This window comes from Sander lucioperca, chromosome 1 (assembly GCF_008315115.2).
Source record: "Sander lucioperca isolate FBNREF2018 chromosome 1, SLUC_FBN_1.2, whole genome shotgun sequence".
Lineage (NCBI taxonomy): Eukaryota > Metazoa > Chordata > Actinopteri > Perciformes > Percidae > Sander > Sander lucioperca.
In genome coordinates this window covers 32946519-32969291 of record NC_050173.1, presented here as the reverse complement: position 1 = coordinate 32969291, position 22773 = coordinate 32946519, and the positions used below count along the sequence as shown (strand labels likewise).

Sequence of the window (22773 nt, the reverse complement as noted above, 5' to 3'; positions counted from 1 at the left end):
AGAGATGTGGGAGCCATTGTGGACTCACTTTTTTACATATTTACATTCATGAGAAAGTCATTTCATGTTTGTTTTTTAAAGATATTTTTGGGGCATTTTAGGCCTTTATTTATATAGGACAGCTGAAGACATGAAAGGGGAAAGAGAGGAGGAATGACATGCAGCGAAGGGTCACAAGGCAGAGTCGAACCTGCGGCCACTGCGTCGAGGAGTAAACCTCTATATATGGGCGCCTGCTCTACCAGGTGAGCTACCCAGGCGCCCAAAGTCATTACTTGTAGTCATAAGGTCCTTAGCAGGTATGAAATGACAGGGCTTTTCTTTTTTTGTTTTAGGTTGCAACACATGGTATACTCTTGGCACTAACTACTGTACACATACTCTACAGGACCGTTAAAGGCATTCTCTGGACCTTCTACTAAAATTACTTCCCAATAACTTCCCATTTTCTGTCTTGCATTTCCAGTCACTTTTGTCCACTTCAATTCCAATTCCTTCAATCAACATTCTACTCAGAAGATGCAAGTAATTCCCATTGGTGTAAGGCGAGTAAATCAGATCCCTACAAGAATAAATATATCTCTTAGTATCAAGAGACAAAAAAATCATCCCTGGGAGAGCTAATCACATCCCTACTTCTTCCCACCGGTCCTGCATAGGCCTATTTCTTTCTTTCTTTTTTTTTGTTACTTCTTTCCTTCATCACTACACAATCTGATATCTAATCTTGCACTACAGTATTACCTGAATCTGAAGTGGCACTTAAAGTGCTCATCTACGTCATTCCATCATCTAAGTATCTTTTCATTAAAAAAAAAACCAAAAGAACAAACTCACAACAAACTCATTGTTTGGGTCCACAGGTCCTTTCCTCACTGGTCTGGAATAGTGAAAACGCTGCACGTAGTTGGACTTGTAGAAGCTGCAAGAAGAGGGAGAGAGAGAGAGAGAGAGGTTAAAGTCAAACAAAGGAAAGAAAAGAAATAATTTACAAAGAGGGAAATGTGACATCATTAGAACTGCCTATTCTTTTTCTGAGCATGTCATTTCACAGACCATCACATTTCTTTTAACCCTTGTGTTTTCCTCGGGTCAAATTTGACGCGTTTTCAAAGTTTTTAATATCAGAAATATGGGGTTCTTTCAACCAAATTGCCCAAAAATAACATGGATGTACGTTGTATAGAACCCATACAACATTTAAAAAAAAAGATTATTTACATAAACTTTTGGGTGTTTTATTCAATTTCATAGCATTTACAAAAATGTTTAAATGGTTACAAAACCGTGTCCTGACTGACTTTGACAGTCTGTGATCCACTCAACATCCTCTGGTCTTAACTAATAGTCAAAATAATTCATAATTTCTGCTTTTTTAACTTAAAAATGTGAAAAAAAAAAAAAAGTTTAGAAAAGTGACAAAAACGCTTTAAAAAGCGTCAAAAGCATCGAAAAAAGGGACAAAAAAAAGCGGGAAAAGCGCCAAAAAAAAGTTCATGGTCAACGCGAAGACAACACAAGGGTTAATGGAAATATGAAGATTTAAACGTGCTCTTTCACTGACTTGATAATCTGGTCGGGAACAGGTTTGTTCTTCAGGCGAGGAGGAATCTCGAGGACTGGCTGCACTGTGAAACACTGGATATCTGGTTCAGATCACTCAGGAATAAAACATCACTACATGTTGGAGGGTGTCTACATCCCTGTGTCAGAATGTACAAACAGAGTTGAGGGATGCATCAGACCTCCAGCAGCTGGGAGGTGGTAAAGCAAAACGTACAAACAAAGTCAACAAAGAGTTTATTGAGATCCAGACCAAAACTGTCTAGATGAATAGATCTAATACACAAAGATGTCTGGGTATGTTTTTATTGTGTTTCTAGGTAAAAGGTCCCATGATATTTTCTTTTGGAAAAAAACAGGATCTTAGATCAGCAACCCAAATACTTTGTATTTGCTGCCAGAAGGATACACTGCAGAGGAGAGTTCTTGATGTCGTCTCCTGGCATGGTGGTTATGTTGAGGCGCACGGCGCTGGGGAACTGGCTCATCAGCTGGTTCTGAAAGTCCTCTCTGCGTTCGTACTCCTTGCCACGGTGGATAAACACCTTGTTCTGATGCCATAGGAAATGCACTGGTGTTACTAATGAAAATAATTAAGCCCTTATTTCTCCTGTGATCAACACAGCGAAATTCTATTTTTCTGATTTGGACTTTGTTCAATAGGACACTGCATTTCTCAAAGTGGACCTATGCCTGGTCTAGAGTCACTGACTTTATAATATTCCTTACCACAGCAGATAAACGCATATAATGAATATACTGTAGGAGCTTAAAACAATGGAATATCTTATTTCGTTTGCTGAAATCCACAGATCCACAATATTCACAGAAGGTACTTTATGTCCCATTCTGTTAACCATCTTGCTGGTGTGTTTAGAAACTTGTCCACTGTTACAATTGTAAACAGCTTAGCTTCAGTGCTGATAATGGAGAGAAAAAGTTATTATGACCCCTATGTACAGTACAAGGAAGGGAGTCAGTGATACCTTTGTGAATCGGTGTGCTTCTACTCTATGAAAAGTGAGAACTTTCTTTTTGTAATATTGTTTTTATTCCCACCAAACAGTGATAAACACAAACCCTGAGGAATGGAGGGTAGCCCTGTCCATAGTAGCCCACTGCAAAGTAGTCCGGCTTAGGCCTCAAGATCTTCATAATGTTTTCATAGAACTTGGCTTGTTTCTCCTATAGAGAGAAGAGAGGAGAGAGAGAGAGAGAGAGAGAGAGAGAGAGAGAGAGAGAGAGAGAGAGAGAGAGAGAGAGAGAGAGAGAGCATGTAATGTAAACTTACAGATTTTGATACACTGACCAGACAAAAATGCAAAATCTACTTGGAGAAAATAGTGTCGGCGCTGTAGAAACAGTGAGATATGTGAGTGCATGTCACAGCCTCAGAGACAAACAGCACAACAACACATAACATAGTAGTTCATCTCCTCACAGTTTACTCTGCCTTCTCATTTAGTCCTCTACTTCATGTGTTTTTCAGTCTTTATTTTCTTTCTAACACACTTAGGATTTTATATTAATATACTGTTGTTGTTTTCTTGCTCTTTTTAAATTTATATATTTTAGTTCACCTAAATGAATTGTATGTATGTATTTTTTTCTCATCTTATTATCCTTGATGCTTTGGCAATATTGTTTTTCTGACATTCATGCCAATAAAGCAATTGAATTCGAGAGAGAGAGAGAGAGAGAGAGAGAGAGAGAGAGAGAGAGACAGAGAGAGAGAGAGAGAGAGAGCGAGACAGAGACAGAGAGAGAGAGAGAGAGAGAGAGAGAGAGAGAGAGAGAGAGAGAGAGAGAGAGAGCGAGACAGAGAGAGAGAGAGAGAGAGAGAGAGAGCGAGACAGAGACAGAGAGAGAGAGAGAGAGAGAGAGAAGAGAGACAGAGACAGAGAGCAGAGAGAGAGAGAGCGAGACAGACAGAGAGAGAGAGAGATAGAGAGAGAGACAGAGAGAGAGAGAGAGAGAGAGAGAGAGAGCGAGACAGAGAGAGAGAGAGAGAGAGAGAGAGAGAGAGAGAGAGAGAGAGAGAGAGCGAGACAGAGACAGAGAGAGAGAGAGAGGCGATGATCTGATATCACCAAGTAATTAACAGGCCAGGATCAATGACGAAGTTGTTTGCCCTGGATTAACACACTTATCTGCGATGGCTTGGCGGCCGTTTTTTTTTTTTTTTTTTTTTTTTTTATTTACCTTCACGTCGCACTATTAATGACATCACAATCAAAATGTGCCACTGATTGGTTGGTTGTAATGTTAATCCAGGGCAAACAACTTTGCCATTGATCCTGGCCTGTTAATTACTTGGTGATATCAGATTGTGTGAGAGAGAGAAAGAGAGACAAAGAGACAAAGAGAGACAGAGGATGTGTTCAGGGGAGAGTTTCAGAAATATGTACCATGTGCAGCCGTTGCAGTTTTATCAGCCTGTGCCAATGACAAAGCTACCCTCAGCAGAATGCTAGGACTTTGATGGTGATAGATGTAGAAAAACTGTGCACGGCAACCAAGGGCAATATCTGCCATTTATATAACCACATACATTTTGCATTAGCTAAGAAAGGCCACTGCTGCAGTGGTATAAAGAAAGAAAGAGCGTTTTCCATTGTTTGAAAAAGTGTAATTCTCAGTGTGGAGGGGGGAAGGGTGAAGGGGAGATAGAGGAAAGGGTGGTGCTGGATTTGGGCATGGAGGGAATCACTTCTGCTGTGGTGTCAAAGCAAGCGATGTAAAAAACAGAAGAGTGATTGAGAAGACAAAGTAAGAAGGCTTCGGAGGGGTTTGATATCGCAGATGATTGGCATTGAGGAATCACACTTTTGGGGTCATATGGTAATTGTGGAAGCTCAAACCAGAGTTCTTCAGAAAAAGATTAATTTAAAAGGAGGACTTCAAGTGTAAAGTAAGTATTCATTTTTAAACATGGATGAATGGTTGTGCTGAATGGTTGGTAATATGTAAGAGTGCAGATGACTAATTTAGTCTGGAAACTACTGATTTGGAACAATATTTTCAGAGGTTAAGTAAACTGTGTGCAATTTATAACTTACACACTGGCTGCCGGTCAATTTGCATAGATTTAGTTTTATGGTATAAAGGCCACATACAACTATTTGACCAATGTACATATTTTATTTCCATTACTCACATATTTAATTTAACAAGGGCCAGTTACACACTAAGTGCACTGGAAGTGAGCTACTGTATGTTCCTGCTGCTATCAAAAAACTTGAATAAACTGCCTGAAGTCTCTCCCTCTCCTTCAAACACCGTCTTACACCAAAGAACATCTTTAACATCTATAAAGGGAATTTAGGGCAGAAGGCTCAGAGAAATACAGAAAAAAAATGTGAGATCATGATTACTGTGCAAAAGATAAAACATGAATGTTTGAGATAGTCATGTATTACCAGTCTCTTGCTGAGTAACTCGTAATCAAAGATCTCGTTTTCGTACTGTTCAGCTAGTTCCTTACACAGAGTGATGGCCTCTTCCCACATCTAAACACACACACACACACACACACACACACACACACACACACACACACACACACACACACACACACACACACACACACACACACACACACACACACACACACACACACACAAGGAAAGAAAGAAGTGTCCTTCATTACACCATCTGCTAATAAATCGGCAGCAGCAGCTGTCGTGGTGGGAAATCATTTGGAGAAAATCTGTTTTCAAGTCTCTGGAGAGTGGAGGAAATTGTCTCTTTCCTGGCTTCAGAAAACATAAAACACTCATAGGGAATTCAAAGTGAATGTGACACCAACATAAAGCACAGAGACTATGACTGCATGAGTGCAACACTGTTTCATCCGGAAAAGATACTGAATGTTTGATACAGGAAAGAAACATTTTCCAAAATAGAAGTCTGTGCATTGAATTCTGATTTTATGAGCTTTTGTTTACCCCCCCAAAAAAACAAATGTGTATGCTGAGTATTGTGATTTCTTTATCGTTTTGTGAAAAGAATTCAGAAAGTTATGGTAATTTCCAACTGTCCTGCTAGAAACATTCTCCAGAGTGAAAAGCCTTACTTTATTGATCTTGGAGCATTGATTAACATTTTTCAAATCCTCACATTACTCTATGAAGGCGGAGTTAAGAAAGTGAAGCATGCTGACCTTGCCCTTGTCAAAGTAGTCGATGATGGTGTCGTAGAGAGTTTCTTTGAGCTGCCGCTGGGTTTGGGAGCCGTGGGACTCAAACTGGGGATTGCACGTCTCATCTAACCACTGGAATGACAGGATGGAAGATAAAAACATGGAGGACAGGACAGAGACAAAAGGTAAGATACAGGATGTATAATTTTTGAATCCTTAAACTATATAAAAAAAAAATAGTCAGACCAACTTTGTTTTTAACTGTCCCATTTATCATGATGTTGAAATAAGTGGGGAGAACAACTTAAAGCTCAGAGGTTCTTTGTTGTAATAAATCAATATAAGTCAATATGAGACAATAGCTAATCTTCCATAATATGAATTAAACAGAAATTCACTTAGAAACCAAACAGAAAGTGCACAATGATCTCCACCACTAACTTATATTATTGGAACGGTTCTATCTGCTTAGGAGAGTGGGGAAGAAGCATGCTGTCCAATACAGCCTGCTCTCTCCAATAATGTGAAGCGGGCATGACAGGACTGACACTGGAGATGAATGGAGATTATAAAAATTTTTATAGAGTTCAACGGCTTTGATGCAATGATACTAGACGGAGAAAGGAGGAGCGATGCCCCTGTTCCTCTGTCCCTCTCTGTGAGCCTCTATGTGTGCCATAAAAGAGATGAAGGGACAAAAGAGGTCATACACACTCAGACAAATGTGTGTGCTGATACTCACACAAAAACCTGCACCCCCCCCCACAACCACACACACACACACACACACACACACACACACACACACACACACACACAAGACTGAATCACACACACAACGGAATCAATCACCATAGTGATGCAGCAAGTGGCCGACGCCATGCCATAAACTAACTTAATCATTCGGAGGCCAGCAACATAGCAACTATTTATCAGCTAATAAAAACTGTCTCGTGGCAGACAGACAAGTGATTAGGCAAAGCAAGGCGCTGGTTCCAGCATTAAAATGACAAAATATCTCCCTATGTGTGTGTGTGTGTGTGTGTGTGTGTGTGTGTGTGTGTGTGTGTGTGTGTGTCCTACCTTGAGCAGGCGAGAGTGGAGGAGCAGTGTGTATGCTGCCTCAGTGTAGTTTTCACCCTCCAGATGAAGGTCCCTTAACTTGTAAAGGTACCTGAGCACACACGTGTACAAACACACACAGTCACAGAGGTCATTTAATACGCAACTTATACATCACTCCACTAGATGCCACTGTTGGGCAACTTTAAGCAAATTAAGCATTAATCACTAGTGTGTCACTGCCAATCTGTCTCATGCTCACACAGACACACAAACACCTGTACATACCCTGAAATATGTACACAAGGTCATTCAAGAGGACACACATGCAAACTCACAAAAGGACATTTTAACATATTTTTAACAGTCTGACAGATGTTTTGTAGCCCAATAATGTTGTATAATCCCGGCAAGGAGGACAAGTGGAACATTGGGATGCTAGTGAACGTCTTTAGTTAATATCCTTTTCTGTATCTCTGTCTGGAGAAAACAGTTTGCCACATGGCCAGAGGCTTGACATTCTTGCTAAGGCAATGATGATGACAAAGCAAGAAAGCAGTGGCTTCTACAGTAGATTTTTGTTTTTAAATGAAATATCCTCTGTATGCTTCATCAGGTAAACTGTTAATTGTGTCTGGCTAAATATCGAAGGGTCTTGCTTTCTTTCATTTTTTTAACCTCATCATGTCCTTTTTCTTTTTCCTCTAATTTTTAACCAACTCAATCAGAGTCACATAATGTCCTGCCTGTTCTATTGGTTAAGTCAATCTGCACCTTTTGACTAACCCTTCACTGTTGTCTATTTGTCACTTTCGCTCTTCATCCTTCCTGTTCTTCCTCACCGTCTCTGACTCCACCTTTCCCTCTCTTCCATCTCTCAGCATCTTTTCACAAGGTGTTCTTAAATTGTTCATCAGACACACTGCTGAAGTATTTGTCCATAACTGTAAAATAAAATATTTGTACCCCCTTTAAGCATCACATAAGCTATTACCTAATTCCACACTACATCCAAATTCTAAGAAGGTTTTGAGTACAGTATGTAGTGTGTTCACATTATAAAAAGTGACAAAATTACTGGAAGTACATTCAAAGAAGTCAGTATACATAATAACACAACTCTTAATTCTTGTGTGTGCTACACTGTAATACACAGAGGCAATGTAGATGGTACTCTGGGCTGTACAAAAATAAAATAATTAGTATATTCTAGTAAGACAGCTCCACAAAAATCTCACAAAACACAAAATTTAAATATTATATGTTTGATAAACCACTTTGTAAAATGACAGTTTGATTGATGTCTGACGAAGATGGTTTGAGGTTTTGTTATCCATGCGTGGCCTGTAGTAATACAGCTAGTACTGCGTAAGATAACATTCTGGATTATTATATAACACATACGTAATGCTTTAATACGTATTTTCAATAAACTATGTTTGTTTGTTTGCTAACGTTAACTAGCAAGCCGGCCAAATGCTGACAGTATTCTCCACAGGATAGACAGAGGCAGCTGATCAACCACAGAGTTGAGCTCCCATTCACACATACAGTTAACTAATTATGTTCATAAGCCATCGCCAGAAATGCACCGCAGGACCTGACGGGATCTGTCATGTGCCATCTCTCTCTCTCTCCAGTCATCATTCTGTCTTTCTCTGTCTCTTCACCTCTCCCTCCCTCGCACCAATCATGTCTCTCTTTCTCTCTGCTGGCCCTCCAGTCAGACCAAGAGCTGATCCTGTGGATGCTGACATTAATTCAGCAGGACTCATATAATCCCTTGTCAGATTATGGAGCCGCATGCACGCACGCACGCACGCACACACACACACACACACACACACACACACACACACACACACACACACACACACACACACACACACACACACACACACACACACACACACACACACACACGCATTTACAACACACAAATGCACCACTTAAATGTTTTTATGTCAAATTCCGCACATAAATACCTGATATACATCCCTTCACGATTGATGTCCTTGTAAAAGTTCTGCGAAATCAAAAGGAGAAGTCGGGTTAGTGTCAGTCAACGTGCATGTGTGTAAGAGAGAGAGATTTAAAATCTTTCCGAAGCTCTGCACTGACTATAAGTTTTATATTTGTGTGGAAAAGTGTTTGTCTAAAGGGCTGTATGTGTTTTCTTCTGATTGCCTATTTGTGAATGTGTGGGAGTGTGTACATGTACATGTATTAGTTAAGCAGCACAAACTCCCAGTTTAATGAAGTTTAATGACATCTACAGAGAACAGAGGAGGGGAACGAACTGATGTAACCCCACCTCCCATCACCAGCCACACACACACACACACACACACACACACACACACACACACACACACACACAATCACAAATATGCAAGCTCAATTACTGTAAAATTCACTGTAAAGCCACACTGTATGCATATTTATATCCAGTTGCTTTATTTTATGCAAAGGTCAGGTACATCAATGTTTGCATAAATGCATTTTAACTTCAGTAGCCAATTCCCTGCTGGAGGCTGTCCATCTACATGAAGGTCAGCTGTTTTGACTCTCAGCAGTCGCCTTTGACACATCTTTTGAACATACAACACAATCCACAACATCACCTTCTATTTATCTTTCATGACCTACAACGCACCAGGTGGAAGCTTTTTCAAAAATCTGTATATGATCTTATATGGAGAAAGTGATTTCTGTAATACCAACAAGCTTTTGTCTGCAGCTGAAAGTGTCCCTGGAAAGACAAAGTTATTCCGGAAAGCCTTTAGCTCGAGGTTAGCAGAGGTTGTTTTAGCATGAGCAGTGTGTGTTTGTGAATGTGTACAAGTGTATTTCTTTGAAAGTGCATCTGCATGAGCAAGCAGAGCAAATACCTATGTGATTGTGTGTGTATGTGTGTGCACTTCCTAATTGAAGTTAGCCTGAGGGGGTACATGGTTAGGAGAGTGCACTAGTGCCTGCTCGCCTGAAGAAGGGTTTTTTTAGCTGGCAAAACAAATGAAAGATAATAGCTAATGGGCAGCTGCCACAGACTACTAGATAAACATCTCTATAATGTTCTAAAAGCTTCAACTCCTTATGGGAAAATAACACATTTTAAGATACGGACACAACCGTTCATCATTAACCAATCCTCCTTAGCGTCTCAGAAATGTCTTCAACAATTAAACTCTGGGAAAAAATCCAAAGAAAAAATGCCAATATCAAAGAAGGAAAACTGATTATAGGAGGAATGTAATCATTTAACTTGTAGTGGAGACAATCATATTGTAGGTAGATGGGATACGTTACTAAACTTGAGTATACTTTGGGATAGAATCTGATTATGAGATCACATGAGAGAAAGGATGTGGAGCAGACAAGAGCTGATGCAACCCTCTGCAAACAAAGTCGGAGACCAGACACACAGATGAATCTTTTCCTTTAGATCAATCAGGACATAAATCAAATGTGGAAAAGGGCTACAAAGACCTTGGTATGAAAGACAAGACATAAAATCAGTGTTGCATAATGAACTCCTCAATCAGTGTGGCTCTTTTGGTATGGATGAGATTATTGACTGACGCCTGCGTGGAACAAACTCACTTACTAGTCTCTTTTTATATGAGTCTTTCAATTAATAATAAGTTTATTGATGTGTGTGTGTGTGTGTGTGTGTGTGTGTGTGTGTGTGTGTGTGTGTGTGAGAGAGACATCAGTACCTGTGGGGGTTCTATACTACAGCTACAAAGTACAGTGCATGAATCAGAAAATGTGTGTCAATAAATGCAAATCTATGGTGACGCATGCCAGATTCACAACATATGGGAGAGATTTTGAAAGCTTTGCAGAGCATCAATGAAACATGAAGAAGGCTCACAGCAATATGATGAAATTCAAGGTACCAAGGTCCTACTTAGTCCTGTACCCACATTGGTTATATTAGTAACCAAGTAATATATTAGTGCCTTTTAAGAAAGCCCAGTTGAACACCTCAGTTTTGGAGAAGGAATTTGTAAAGCTGATCAAGCCTGCAGCACTTTTAAGGTATAATGTATTTCAAAGAAGTTTGGACTTACCAGAAGATTGACGGTGCAGCTCATGCGGTTGTTGCGGCTGTCATCGCTCATCACCGTGCGGTAGTCAAGGAGACGAATGAGGAGTCCCTTTACCAAGGAGACAAAGTGCTGCACCTGTGGCCTCAGCGTGGGTTTCTCTGCAGCACAATCCAGCAGACTGGCAGACAAGCATTCACAAGTGATATTCAGTGTTTGAGTTTCTGTTAAACCAGTGAAATGCAATCCAAAGTTTACTTGTTGAGGGTTAGATGCAAGTCCACACTCTAAGGTAAGTTTTTGGGACAATCGCAAAGCCAGGCCAGTCAAGATTTGAACCATTTTTGTATCATGTTATACCATGTATTATTTTACCAATACTATCACTCATTCTTATGTGCTTGTTTATCTACAGTAGGAGTACAACTTGTCCGGCATTAAAGGTTGCTGTAAATGTGGTATATTCCAATACTCAGGCCTACATGGTCTCCAGTAGTTCCATGTATCGCTCGTCTCCTCCTCCACCCTCTACCTCATGGTCCAACTTCAAAATGATCTCATTCTCAAACTACAGAAGAAAAGAGAGAGAGAGAGAGAGAGAGAGAGCGAGAGAGAGAGCGAGAGAGAGAGCAAAGGGTGAGACAAAAGGGAGAGTGGAAAACAAATGAGAAGAGGGATAGAAAAGAAATCAATTATGCAAAGATAATTAAGGTGTCTCTTTTACTTTCATGCACTGTCACAGAAAATCAATGGATGTGCGTGTGCCAGTGTTTCCGTCTGTATTTTGTGTGTGCAAAAGTGAATTTGGCTGTTATATCTTTATATCTCCCTGCAAACATACAGTTCTTAGTTCTTCATTTGTGCATATAAGAAAATAAAACAAAAAAGAAGAGCTATACGATAACATGAGAAAATGCTCAGGTGGGATGAAAACATTTTTTTTTTCTTGACAAGATATGTCTTACAATACCAATATGTTTTACAACTTTGTTGGACACATAAGACATGTGTTTTTTTCCAGTGATCATCAATTATTCTCCTAAAACCTTAACACACATATAAGCATTCACACATTTCAGTTGAATGTATGTGTGTATTTCTACCTTTTGGAAGTTTCCAGAGTGTGCATATTCACAGGTGATCATGTCAAAGAAGATGGGAATGGTGGCCCTTCGCAGCTCTTCTTCTGGGATCAAAGTCATCTCCAGGATGGGACCCACCATGCCAGGGATGAAACAGATCTTATGACTGCCTAAACACACACACACACACACACACACACACACACACACGTAATGAAAAAGGGCGAGTGAAACCATATCTGGCCTATCTTCCCTTGCTCACCACCTGTTTCAACATTTGCCCAGAGGAAGGCTCCGCAGGTCTCTATCCACCAACAGTGTTTCCTTCTGCATTAAAGATTTGAACTGTGCTTCCTATCTCCAGAATATAACCCTGGATTTCCGACATGCAGCTTTCTCTGACTTATCTTCTTCTGATTTATAGGGTGATATGTTATATTGATGCCTGTCTATGTGAAATGGTGCCGGCATTGTAAACCCTTATTACCACACTGTAACGGAAACTAATTCCACTGATGCTTGTTGAGTTGTGCAAAAACACACAGGTATGTCTTGATATTAGGGTAAACACACCTGGTCACCAGAAGCAGCAAGGCAACAACACTTATATAAACTTACCTAGTTTGTACCAGATGTCACGTATAGCAAAGCCTATGAGTCTTCTCATATCTCCATATCTGAAATTACGAGAGAGAGAGAGAGAGAGAGAGAGAGAGAGAGAGAGAGAGAGAGAGAGAGAGAGAGAGAGAGAGAGATAATACACATAAACAGAGACAGAAAGAGAAATCAGCCCATTAGTTTAGAAGCAATGTCTTGATCAATACTGTTATTTTCACTTTCAGAAATTGAACAGCCCAGGGGGAAAGATAATGTTGCACTAATCTGCCCCAAAATGAACTTGTCAATCTGCAGGCATCACACGGTTTTAATAGGCAGTGGAAGTGTAAACGGTAAATGCAGACTCCAAAACAGATCACAAATCACTGGGTGTTTCATTAGAGCAGGGAGAGTACGTTTGGTAAATAAGGAAAGTATATGGCCCTTCTCTCACTTGGCCAGAATCTTGTTCCTCTTGGTTGGCGAGAAATGCTGAAGCTGCAGAGACTCCTGGGTAATAAACGCCACCGCCAAGTGGAAGTAGTTATTCCACAACTAGACGGGGAGGAAGAGCGAAGGGGGGGGGGGATGTAGAGAGAGAAAATAGAGATCTTTGTTAAAAGAAGTACAGGCAACAAAAAATATTTAGCTGTCAATATGAGTCAAAGCCTATAAATACACACACACTAACCTGCACTTCAAAGTCGTCATTATTGAGGAACTTTTGGTTCATTGTGTCTGCATAGGTATTGATGGCTCTCAGGAACACTCTAATGGACACAAATACACACATTGATTGTACACACACACAAAATATACCAATAGAGAATTGTGAAAATCAATGCAACAAAAGCAACTTCCTCATGCAGGAGTTTGATTGTTGATGAAAAAAGTCATGTCTAAGAATAAACGGAAGAGAATCCATCAGTGATCACAAATGTAACTTGTTTGCTGCATCTTTGACAGCAGCTGAAGCCCACAGCTTTCTACAGAACTACTATTTCAGACAAAACTGTAATATTGCTTTAGATTCAAAACCTTTGTCACAATGATAGATCATGATAGCAACTTCACACAGTGTGCAGGAGTATCAGTGAGTTGTGACTTTATGCATTTCTAAAGTTAAATAGCAAACCTGCTCCCAGTCTTTTTGTCTCTACACTATTTATCTATCAATCATTGTTATTCACAGCCAACTGACACTCCCTCTCCCTTCCCTTTTCTTTTCAGTGGGACTTTCTCTCTCTACCTATATACCTACCTACCTACCTACCTACCTACATACATACACATATATATATATATATATATATATATATATATATATATATATATATACCCCAGCAGCTCTCACAAACACATTTGTTACATCAGCCCTTTTCATCATCATTCTGATCCCCAGCTTTCCTATCTCTAACTTATCCCTGTGTGGGTTTGTGTGGATGTCAACAATCTTTAATAATCACATACACCAAGCCTCAAAGTCCCAATAGCAGGTCATACTGGGGCAGTTGTGGCCTATTCAGTTACAGAGGCAGACCTGGGACAAGTAGATGGATGCTTGTAGTACCTGTTCTGTACCATGATCATGGCCATCCAGTCAGAGGGATACACGTGTTTCCCAATTAGGTCTTTGAAAAGAAGGAAGGACTCCATCAGGAAGTCCTGCAGTGAAAGGGACAAAAGAAGGAGTATGTGTGTATATATCTTCATTCAATACAGCTTGAAAGTTGTTTTTTTTACATTTTTTACCATCAATTTGGATTTAACAGACATATGCACGTGTGTGTGTACTTACCACTAGATCAGAGGTTCCAGCGAAGGTTTCTATGTATGTATTATAGTGACGATCATCCATCTGGCTGAGGATAGCTGTCATGCAGGCTACCACCCTGGACTACAAAGGTAAAGTGTGAGCGTGGAAGAGAGAGAGAGAGAGAGAGAGAGAGAGAGAGAGAGAGAGAGAGAGAGAGAGAGAGAGAGAGACACCATTACTATTTGGGCATAGTGCAGCTGCTCTTACACTGAGTGCTATACATCTAAAGCTAAAGCCGTTTAAATTTCTTAAAGTAATTTGTCGCTGCACCAAACTAAAGTGAATTTCAAAGAAAACCTCTCTTAAGTCCAAACAGCTTCAACATAATCACATACTACTTACATGGCCTGAAACAAAAGGGCAGCGCTCTGAGCTAGACGCTGTGATGTTATGTTTAAAGATGCTGTATGAACTAGTCGTTACCACAATGTTATTCACAAATTATCATAATTACTATAAACAAACATAACGATTGCCAGGAGAACTGGCAGCCACTTTCTAAATTGTATTCTACAATTTAAATTGTGCCCCTCTGTCACTAGGTTAGATTTGAAAAATATATTCTGATTTGCTATATAACACAATTTAAAATAGAAAGCTTTCAGAGTTCCTCGTAACAACAAATGGTGAAAAGTGCAAACGTCTGAAGGAAAAATCACCTTTAACATGTGTTATTTGATTTACTCTTTGTAAAGAAAAACAGAAGACAACTTTACGAGACAATACCAGCGACATCAAGGAGAGTGGTAATTTTGACAAACACTCAGGTCCCGTCCATAGAATGTGAAATGCAAGATGTGGTCGACAAAAAGGGGCTTTACACGGTTTACACAGTGCAATATTATGGCATGGTAAAAACATTACATAAAAAAAACCCATATCATATAAAATCACATCAAAATAAATCATATAAGGCTCCTGATATAAAAAAAATCTACTCTCATTTTGGTGGCAAATTTACATTCTGATTTACAAACAGTTGTTTTGTTTTTTTTTAGTGTTGGTGAGGTATTAACTCCTCAGTAGATGCACTTAACTCCGAATATGGCCCAAGGTGTGTACACAAAAACACACAGAGACTGGTAATAGGGAGAACTGCATATAGAAGATGAAAGTGAGGATGCAGATGGAGCAATCATCACTCTGAAATAAGACAGACATGAAAGATGAGGATAAGCAAAAAAAGGTTTTGAACTAGTTTCAAGTTTTAACTGTGTGAAAACTACTTAAGCTGAGAAAAAAATCCTTGAGCTGGATTAAAGCAAAAGATTCATGGACAATTTAGAGCAAACCTTTCCACAACCAGAGGCTGAGATGGGGGAGACACTGAGAGGGGCGGCAGGCGAGAGAGGAGAAGAAAACAGAGATGAAATGGACAAAAACTCAACTGCACTGACCAGAAGAGAACACAAATAACCTTTGGCATGAATGTAAAAACAGTTTGCATATATTATAGACATACGATGCTATTTCTCAGAGTGCTAAATTGGTTCATCAAGCTAAATTCATCATTTACCATCAGCCCCTTGCACTTCCCTTTTCTCCATCTATGTGCTCCATAGGAACATTGCTGCCATTTGTATTTTCTGTCCAGCCAATACAATTACCTATTGACAGCCTAAAATGAAACATGGTAAAGTTTTAAATTGAAAATGTTTCTGGAAAATAGATAAAATGAAAAGAACATTTCAAATGACAAATGATCTGCAAAACATAAAGTGGCCCTGCTTCTTTTCTTATTCAATTGTTGCACTTTCTCTTTTCCATCTGCTATCTTTATTTTGTCATCTTTATCTGTAAACATGCAGGCATGACCCTCACACCAATGAGAGCCTTGCTTAAAGTCACTGTCAATTAGTTTGGCTTCTACATTACAATGTTTTCTGATCCTTCCCTCTGCTGTGCGTTAATTGCTGGAATGAAGTTTGCAAACCCCTTTTTTCAGAAACATGGCAGATGTGCAGGTATTTCCGCTTTATCTTAGAAGGCAGAGTTTGGGTGAAATTATCCTCACAGAACTGTTGGCACAATAGGGAAACAGAAGACAGAGATGAGGGATGATGCACAGCTAATTGAAGATGAAAGATGAATGGCATCTAATGCGGTGACAGCTTTCATCTACTCAAAATGTGTGTGTGTTTGCCTGCATCTAATAAGAAAACATACTTTTTCATTCACATATGCAAACAAAAAACAATTTCAGCATGTTTAGCTTTAGAGAAAAAATAAAAAGGCAGACACAGTACATTGGACATAAAACTGTCTGTGATGTCTAACTGGGGAAGAGAACTGTATTTTCTCGGATGTGTGTGGCTACCTCCATCCTCCACTAAACACCAGAGACCCTATCAGCACAATCTCTTCTTTAATCCCCCCCTATGTTCCCATCACTTGTTTAAAAGCGCTGGAAGATAAATGTAGTGTGACATTAAAGTAAGTACTGCTTATTAAAATGAGTGAAATATGGTTAAATTGTGTTTTAATAATGTCTTTTTTGTCTTAAAGTCACTAAAATAAACTGTAGTCATTAAAAGTAAAACTCAACATGGAGAAATGCTGTCATTGACTGTATTCCTAACATGAAAACAAACGTTTAAATTATGCAATTATACTACAGTAAATGGACAGAAAACACAGAGAGGATCAGGTAGAAAAGAAAACTGCTCCTTCTCTCTCTTCCTTCTTTGCCCTTTTTAGTGTGTAATGGTTGATCAGTAACAGGATTAAAAACACACACTCACCAAAACTACTCTACAGTTCAGTACTTTCTGGTTTCATGTTCACTCTGTGTGTGTGTGTGTGTGTGTGTGTGTGTGTGTGTGTGTGTGTGTGTGTGTGTGTGTGCGCGTGTGTGTGTGCATGCGTCTGTTTATGTAGGTCACGTGTTGTATTGCCCTACTTCTGTGTAATTGGTCTTCTCTGAGGACTTATGCTCTCAATCTCCTTGAATGCAATCTAAAAACACAAATGTCTGACCATCGACTGTTTGTGTCCTTACACATGAATGTGTTTAATCAACACATTGCAGTACATGACATGCAAGGACATATGGTAGGCATATGGGCCTGATATCTAATATCGGATAACTACAGTGTGTGTTACAGACAGAGAGAGAGAGAGTGAGAGTGAGAGAGAGAGAGAGAGAGAGAGAGAGAGAGAGAGAGAGGGCTCAGAGCTTGTTGAGGGGAAGGCCTTATGCAACAGTGAAGAGATTACTGACAAAACAGGACACAGATGCTGGCGAGGTCTGGGATTTCTCTCCCTTTCTCCACCTCCTCCTCCTTCACTTTGCATCATTTATCTATCCATCTTCTCACTCTGGACACTCTCATTAATAATGTATTAGAAGCTGTAATTTCAGAGTTGCATCAAAATGGCAGTTACCTGAAAATACAGACATACTAGATATTAATCTAAACCAAACCTAGCTCAGAACCCCTAGAAGCTGCAATGTTCATTACACTCCACACTAGGGTTTAATCTCGGGAATACACATCCAAACTATTTCCCAAGAAATATAATGACGAGGAAAAACTAGTTACGTTCTAGACATAAACCAAATAGGCTGATATGTATAAAATGTACTTCTCACTACAGAAATACGGAAGTCATTCATGTAAGTCCTTTACACCATTCCGCGTGGATGCAATTCTCGGAGTCGGCAGGAATGCAAAAGTCAGCAGCACAACGGTAACTTCCTTTTGGCCCACCAAACTCATCTATTGTAGGCTCTACCATCTAAATACAACGCAATGTCTACCACCAGCTTTGCGTAAAAATACTTCAAAAGGTTGAACAATGCAGATGCAAAGTGTGTGCTCATTGAATCATCACATAATATGGAATCTGTCTCAGCTTAATAGAATGCCTTTGAAAATGAAAATGATTACCTGCTTTACCAAATTTCAATTGTTTACACAATACAAAAATTACAAATATAACTTCTGGTTCCAGCAACAAAACCTTTACTGTCAAACTGTCAAAGCACAGCCATGAACATCTATCTGAGGTTTGCTAACTTCTGGTACCATAAGTTCCAATTCTATTTCAAAATTACATAGACTCACTTTATGTAACCACGTTTAAAGTTCATTATCCCCAAAGGATGCCCAGTGGGATAAACAGCAAAATGTGGTTGATGCAATTAAATATAATTAACATATCATTAATTTTAAATTAAGACAGCATTAAAGCATTAACTTTGACAACCCTAATTTAAATACGTAAAGTGGTAGGGTTTCATCTGTTAGAGGAACACAAAGAATTGGTTGTCAGTCACAACACTGTCACTCACTAGTGTGGAACAGTGGAGCAAGTACTCCACCAGGTACACATGGACAATTTTGGTGTTCCTTCTCACATATTAAATTGCCAATATCTAAGACATTTAGGCTATTTTGAGGACTAGTAGATTGACAGATAGGAAGTCAGTCGTGCAGCAAAACAGACTACAAACATAAATACATGAATAAATGAGTTTCAACATGTTATAACAATGCTAATCTTTGGTATCAATGTGCTTTTGGGCCCTATCTTGCACCCAGCGAAATTGACTTTTACACCGACGCATGTATCATTCCTATTTTGCACCCGACGCACAGCGGACTTTTCCCTCAACAGACTCACGTCAGTAAATTAGGGAATGAACTTGCGCTCCCGGGGGCGGTTCAGCAAAAAGAGGAGGCGTGTTCCGGCGCAAACGTTCCTTAGTGCTATTTTGCAGTTTCAGAAAACAGTTCCACCACAGACAAGGAAAAACCTAGTCTAAAGTCAGTGCCGCGTTATTCAGATGCTATTTTAAGGGCGCATGCTTATGGAGAATATATTTATTCATAATTCAAATTGAACCTTTGAGCCGCAGCTGAGCCTCGCATGATTGAACTGCACTTATAGTTAGATAAAGTTGTGGGGAAATGAGTGGTGAAATAGCAGACGAAAATTGTAAAAGGTTTCCTGTTGTTGTCTGCTGCTACTACGGCAAACTCCCGATCTAGATTCTAGAATTGACTGCTTTTTTCGTCTGCTATTTCACCACTAAATTCATTTCTGAGACTGTTTTATGCGAGAAATTAACTGTGTACAGTTTGAATATGGGCAGTTTTACAAAAATTGATGGCTAATTGCACATTTGCTCCGATATGTTGTCGGACTTGGAAGCTCCAGTCATACCTATTTTAATTTAAGTATTTCCATTTAAGCTTTTACATTTCACATTTAATTATGGCATGATTTTTCCTAGTAGCGTAGTAAAATAATACTATTTTTAATTTGATCTTGCTTCGTTTTCTCTTTGGTCTTTCAATTTGAATTATGAATAAATATATCCTCCATACATGCTTGGCCGTAATGTAGTGTGCGCACACCGTGCATACACTTTGCTTCTATCATCTCACGGACCCAGCAGTTCCCATTTTTTGCAAACCATACATAAATACAAGGAAAAATATGACCTTGTTTTACACAACATTTCCATGAATCATGTTATAGATATAGATAGCATGGACACAGGCTAATTATTGCTAACTAAAATGCTAGTTAACATTAGTAATTAAACTTAAACAGCTAATGTAAGTCGAAACTGCCTGCGAGCTTCTCCTGTACTATACGGTAATTCCTCTACTATGCGACAGTAAGTCCCGTGGTTATGCCATAATCGTTAGCATATTTTTACAAAAACGTCTGCTACGGAGCCATAACGTGAGGTACAAGGTAATGGAGCCTTTTATACATTGTCGTCTTTCTTTAGAAATAAACAGTGGACAAATAGAGTCTTGAAGCGCTTCAGATGTAAAGTTCGCTGTCAAAGTGGCGCCAAAATGAATGGCAGTCAATGGAATGCTAACGGGAGGTGATGGCTTGGTAGCATCAAAATGGCGCCATAGGAGCTACGCGTTCTGGGGAAAGGCTTACCCCCTTGCCGACATCATGGCAGAGGCGAAGAGACTGAAGAGGAAGTAGGCGGAGGAAGCTAAGAAGAAAAAAGGAGAGAGTGACCGAGCAAGAGGCCGCTGGACAAGAGACCTCTTGGATTGGCTTTTAGAATTTATAGAAGGCTGCATTGACAGACGCTGAGCTGGCCTTCTTGCTGTTGGACTAGTATTTAATATTAGCTGACTTGCTATGTTTTGTGTTGTTGCACTTGCTTGATGTTTGGCTGTGTTTATAATGTACTGTAATCATAACAAATGCATGTGTACAGCTGTCCCTATTTACGACAGCGGTGTAGAAGTGAATTGCTCTCTGAAACTGCAGAAATCACAAAAAAATGCTTTAAAGCTCAGGGGGACACGTTAACAACCATCCATTCAAATAATTCAATATCAGGTCCATTGATGCAGCACTTCATTTAGGTCCATATCCTGCCTGTACTATGCTCGCCACCGTTTCATTTTTTCTTCTCCTCTTCCTCTTTCCTTCCATCATTCTTTTTGTGGTCTCCCCCCCAGGTGGCAAGTCATTGCGCTGCTTTCAACTGTGATCGTGCATCTTTTTTTTTTTTAAATAGAACATCTACAAAAAACAGTCTGACTGGAAGCCTGCAGCATTCCTCTTTGTACCCTTTACAGACACATGCATCTCTGACCACACACACACACACACACACACACACACACACACACACACACACACTTTTCCAGACACCTAGGGGCTGAGGTGAGAAGTAGAGGGGGGGGGGTTGAAAGAGAGAGATGGATTGTGCGGAGGTGTAATTAGAGTTGTTGTATGTGTCAGGTTGATGTCCGTGTGTCTGTCTGACGCAGAGAAAAAGAAAGGGGTAATATGGGCTGCCTATGTGTGTGCATGGGTGTTTGCATTTCTGTGTGTATGTGAACGAATGCCTGTTCACTGTTCAGAAAACAGATCAATGCATCCTCAGACTCTCATTTCCCAGTCAAGTACAAAGAGACACTATCAGTTGATACAAATGAGGAAGACATATCAAAGAGATGGATAGAGGTCAAGGGGACGGGAATACCAAGAGGAGAAGAGAAGAGAAACAGTCTCCAGCTCACACACTGAACTCCTCCTCCTTGACAATGAAATGCTTCTCTTCTCATCTTCCACTCCAAAATCAAATTACTGAGACCTCAGAGCTTCAGCACAACTGTCTCATGCTTTGTCAACCTTGTATGTATTTGTGCACACGTGTATTATATTTGAAGGCCCCATGTGTTCCCCTCAGACCCCTTACAGCTTATGTAATGTGCACACTGCGCACACACACGCCCACACACACACACACACGCCCACACACGCCCACACACGCCCACACACACACACACACACACACACACACACCCCCACACCTTTGCTTGCCTCATCAGAGGTCAATTGAAACACAACACAAGGTGAGTCAACCACTTTGCAGTAGAGCATACATCACCAGTTATTTTCAGATGGGGGTGGGGTAAAGAGGGATATTTACAGTACATGGATGCTGCATCAGGGGACCACTCAGGGAACACAGACACACATAATAAATCATTGTCCATGCACACACAAACACATAACTCAAAACACAGTTACATAAGCCCTTGCACACAAGGGGAACACAACAGTTTTACTATATTTGTGAGCACGTCTGCTTCATTAGTGTACATTTATTTAATTTGTTTTAGCAAACACTAACTCCGCCTCACCTTAAGTCAATTAAACCTACTGTGATCCCTAGCCTAAAACTCTTAAACTCGCCTGTAAATAAATAAATATTCTCGTCTTTCGTGATGCATGACAGATGAGGAAATTAATTTGCAAGCACACAACACCTGCAGTGCACGAAAAACAAAGCCCTCAAAATTAAGCATAATTAGAACCTGATGTCATATGGCGTTTAATCTCACATTCTATTCAATTTATCTATCGTGTTTTGTCTTGTTTGCCTTCGAGAAAGAAAGCAGCATCATCCTGAGCTGGCATGAATAGGAGCAGAGAAATAAAGAGAATGAGAGGGTGGCAGGTGGGAAAGAAAACAGAAGATGAGGTGAGTGTGCGGGATGAAGATAAAAAGAAGAGGAAAGAATGGTGTGAGAAGGCTAAAGTGGGGCAAAGAACACGGAGGGCAGCGATAAAACAGGTCAAAGGGGAGAAAGAAGTGAAGTTACCAGGGGGAGAAAGCGACAGACCAAAACAGAAAGAGAGAGTGAGGCGATATTAGACTGCGTTCAAACAGAAAAGCAAAGATATAAATAAAGTGACTGATAAAAACAAGAATGTGTGTTTCTGTGTGTGTGTGCGAGTGTGTTTCTTTATGTCCTGGCTCGACCCCTGGGAGAAGACACTTCTGGGCTGCCAAAGTTTCTCTGGGGTCTACCACCAGGCCAGGGTCAATGCAGGCACACACACACACACACACACACACACACACACACACACACACACACACACACACACACACACACACACACACACACACACAAACCAGGGCATGGCATGGGATTAGCCACCAGCAAAGTGACAGGA

The 22773-nt window shown here is 40.0% G+C and overlaps 1 protein-coding gene across 2 annotated transcripts in view; it reads right to left on the bottom strand.

Moving 5' to 3' along the window:
• The window catches only part of LOC116052431 (dedicator of cytokinesis protein 2), a 100328-nt gene that overhangs the window by 4718 nt on the left and 72837 nt on the right, over positions 1-22773 (bottom strand). For both annotated transcript variants that reach the window (XR_004105595.2, XM_031303145.2), the window contains exons 27-42: positions 14296-14394; positions 14068-14162; positions 13189-13267; positions 12952-13052; positions 12519-12577; positions 11922-12070; positions 11301-11386; positions 10843-10999; positions 8752-8792; positions 6788-6878; positions 5726-5836; positions 4983-5072; positions 2644-2748; positions 1973-2114; positions 1565-1646; positions 838-922 (exon numbers count right to left, since the gene is read on the bottom strand). Coding sequence is in view for 1 of the 2 variants with exons in the window: in XM_031303145.2 (XP_031159005.1) it covers positions 838-922; positions 1565-1646; positions 1973-2114; positions 2644-2748; positions 4983-5072; positions 5726-5836; positions 6788-6878; positions 8752-8792; positions 10843-10999; positions 11301-11386; positions 11922-12070; positions 12519-12577; positions 12952-13052; positions 13189-13267; positions 14068-14162; positions 14296-14394 (1572 nt within the window). In the remaining variant the exon portion in view is untranslated. The remainder of the gene's footprint in view (positions 1-837; positions 923-1564; positions 1647-1972; positions 2115-2643; positions 2749-4982; positions 5073-5725; positions 5837-6787; positions 6879-8751; positions 8793-10842; positions 11000-11300; positions 11387-11921; positions 12071-12518; positions 12578-12951; positions 13053-13188; positions 13268-14067; positions 14163-14295; positions 14395-22773) is intronic.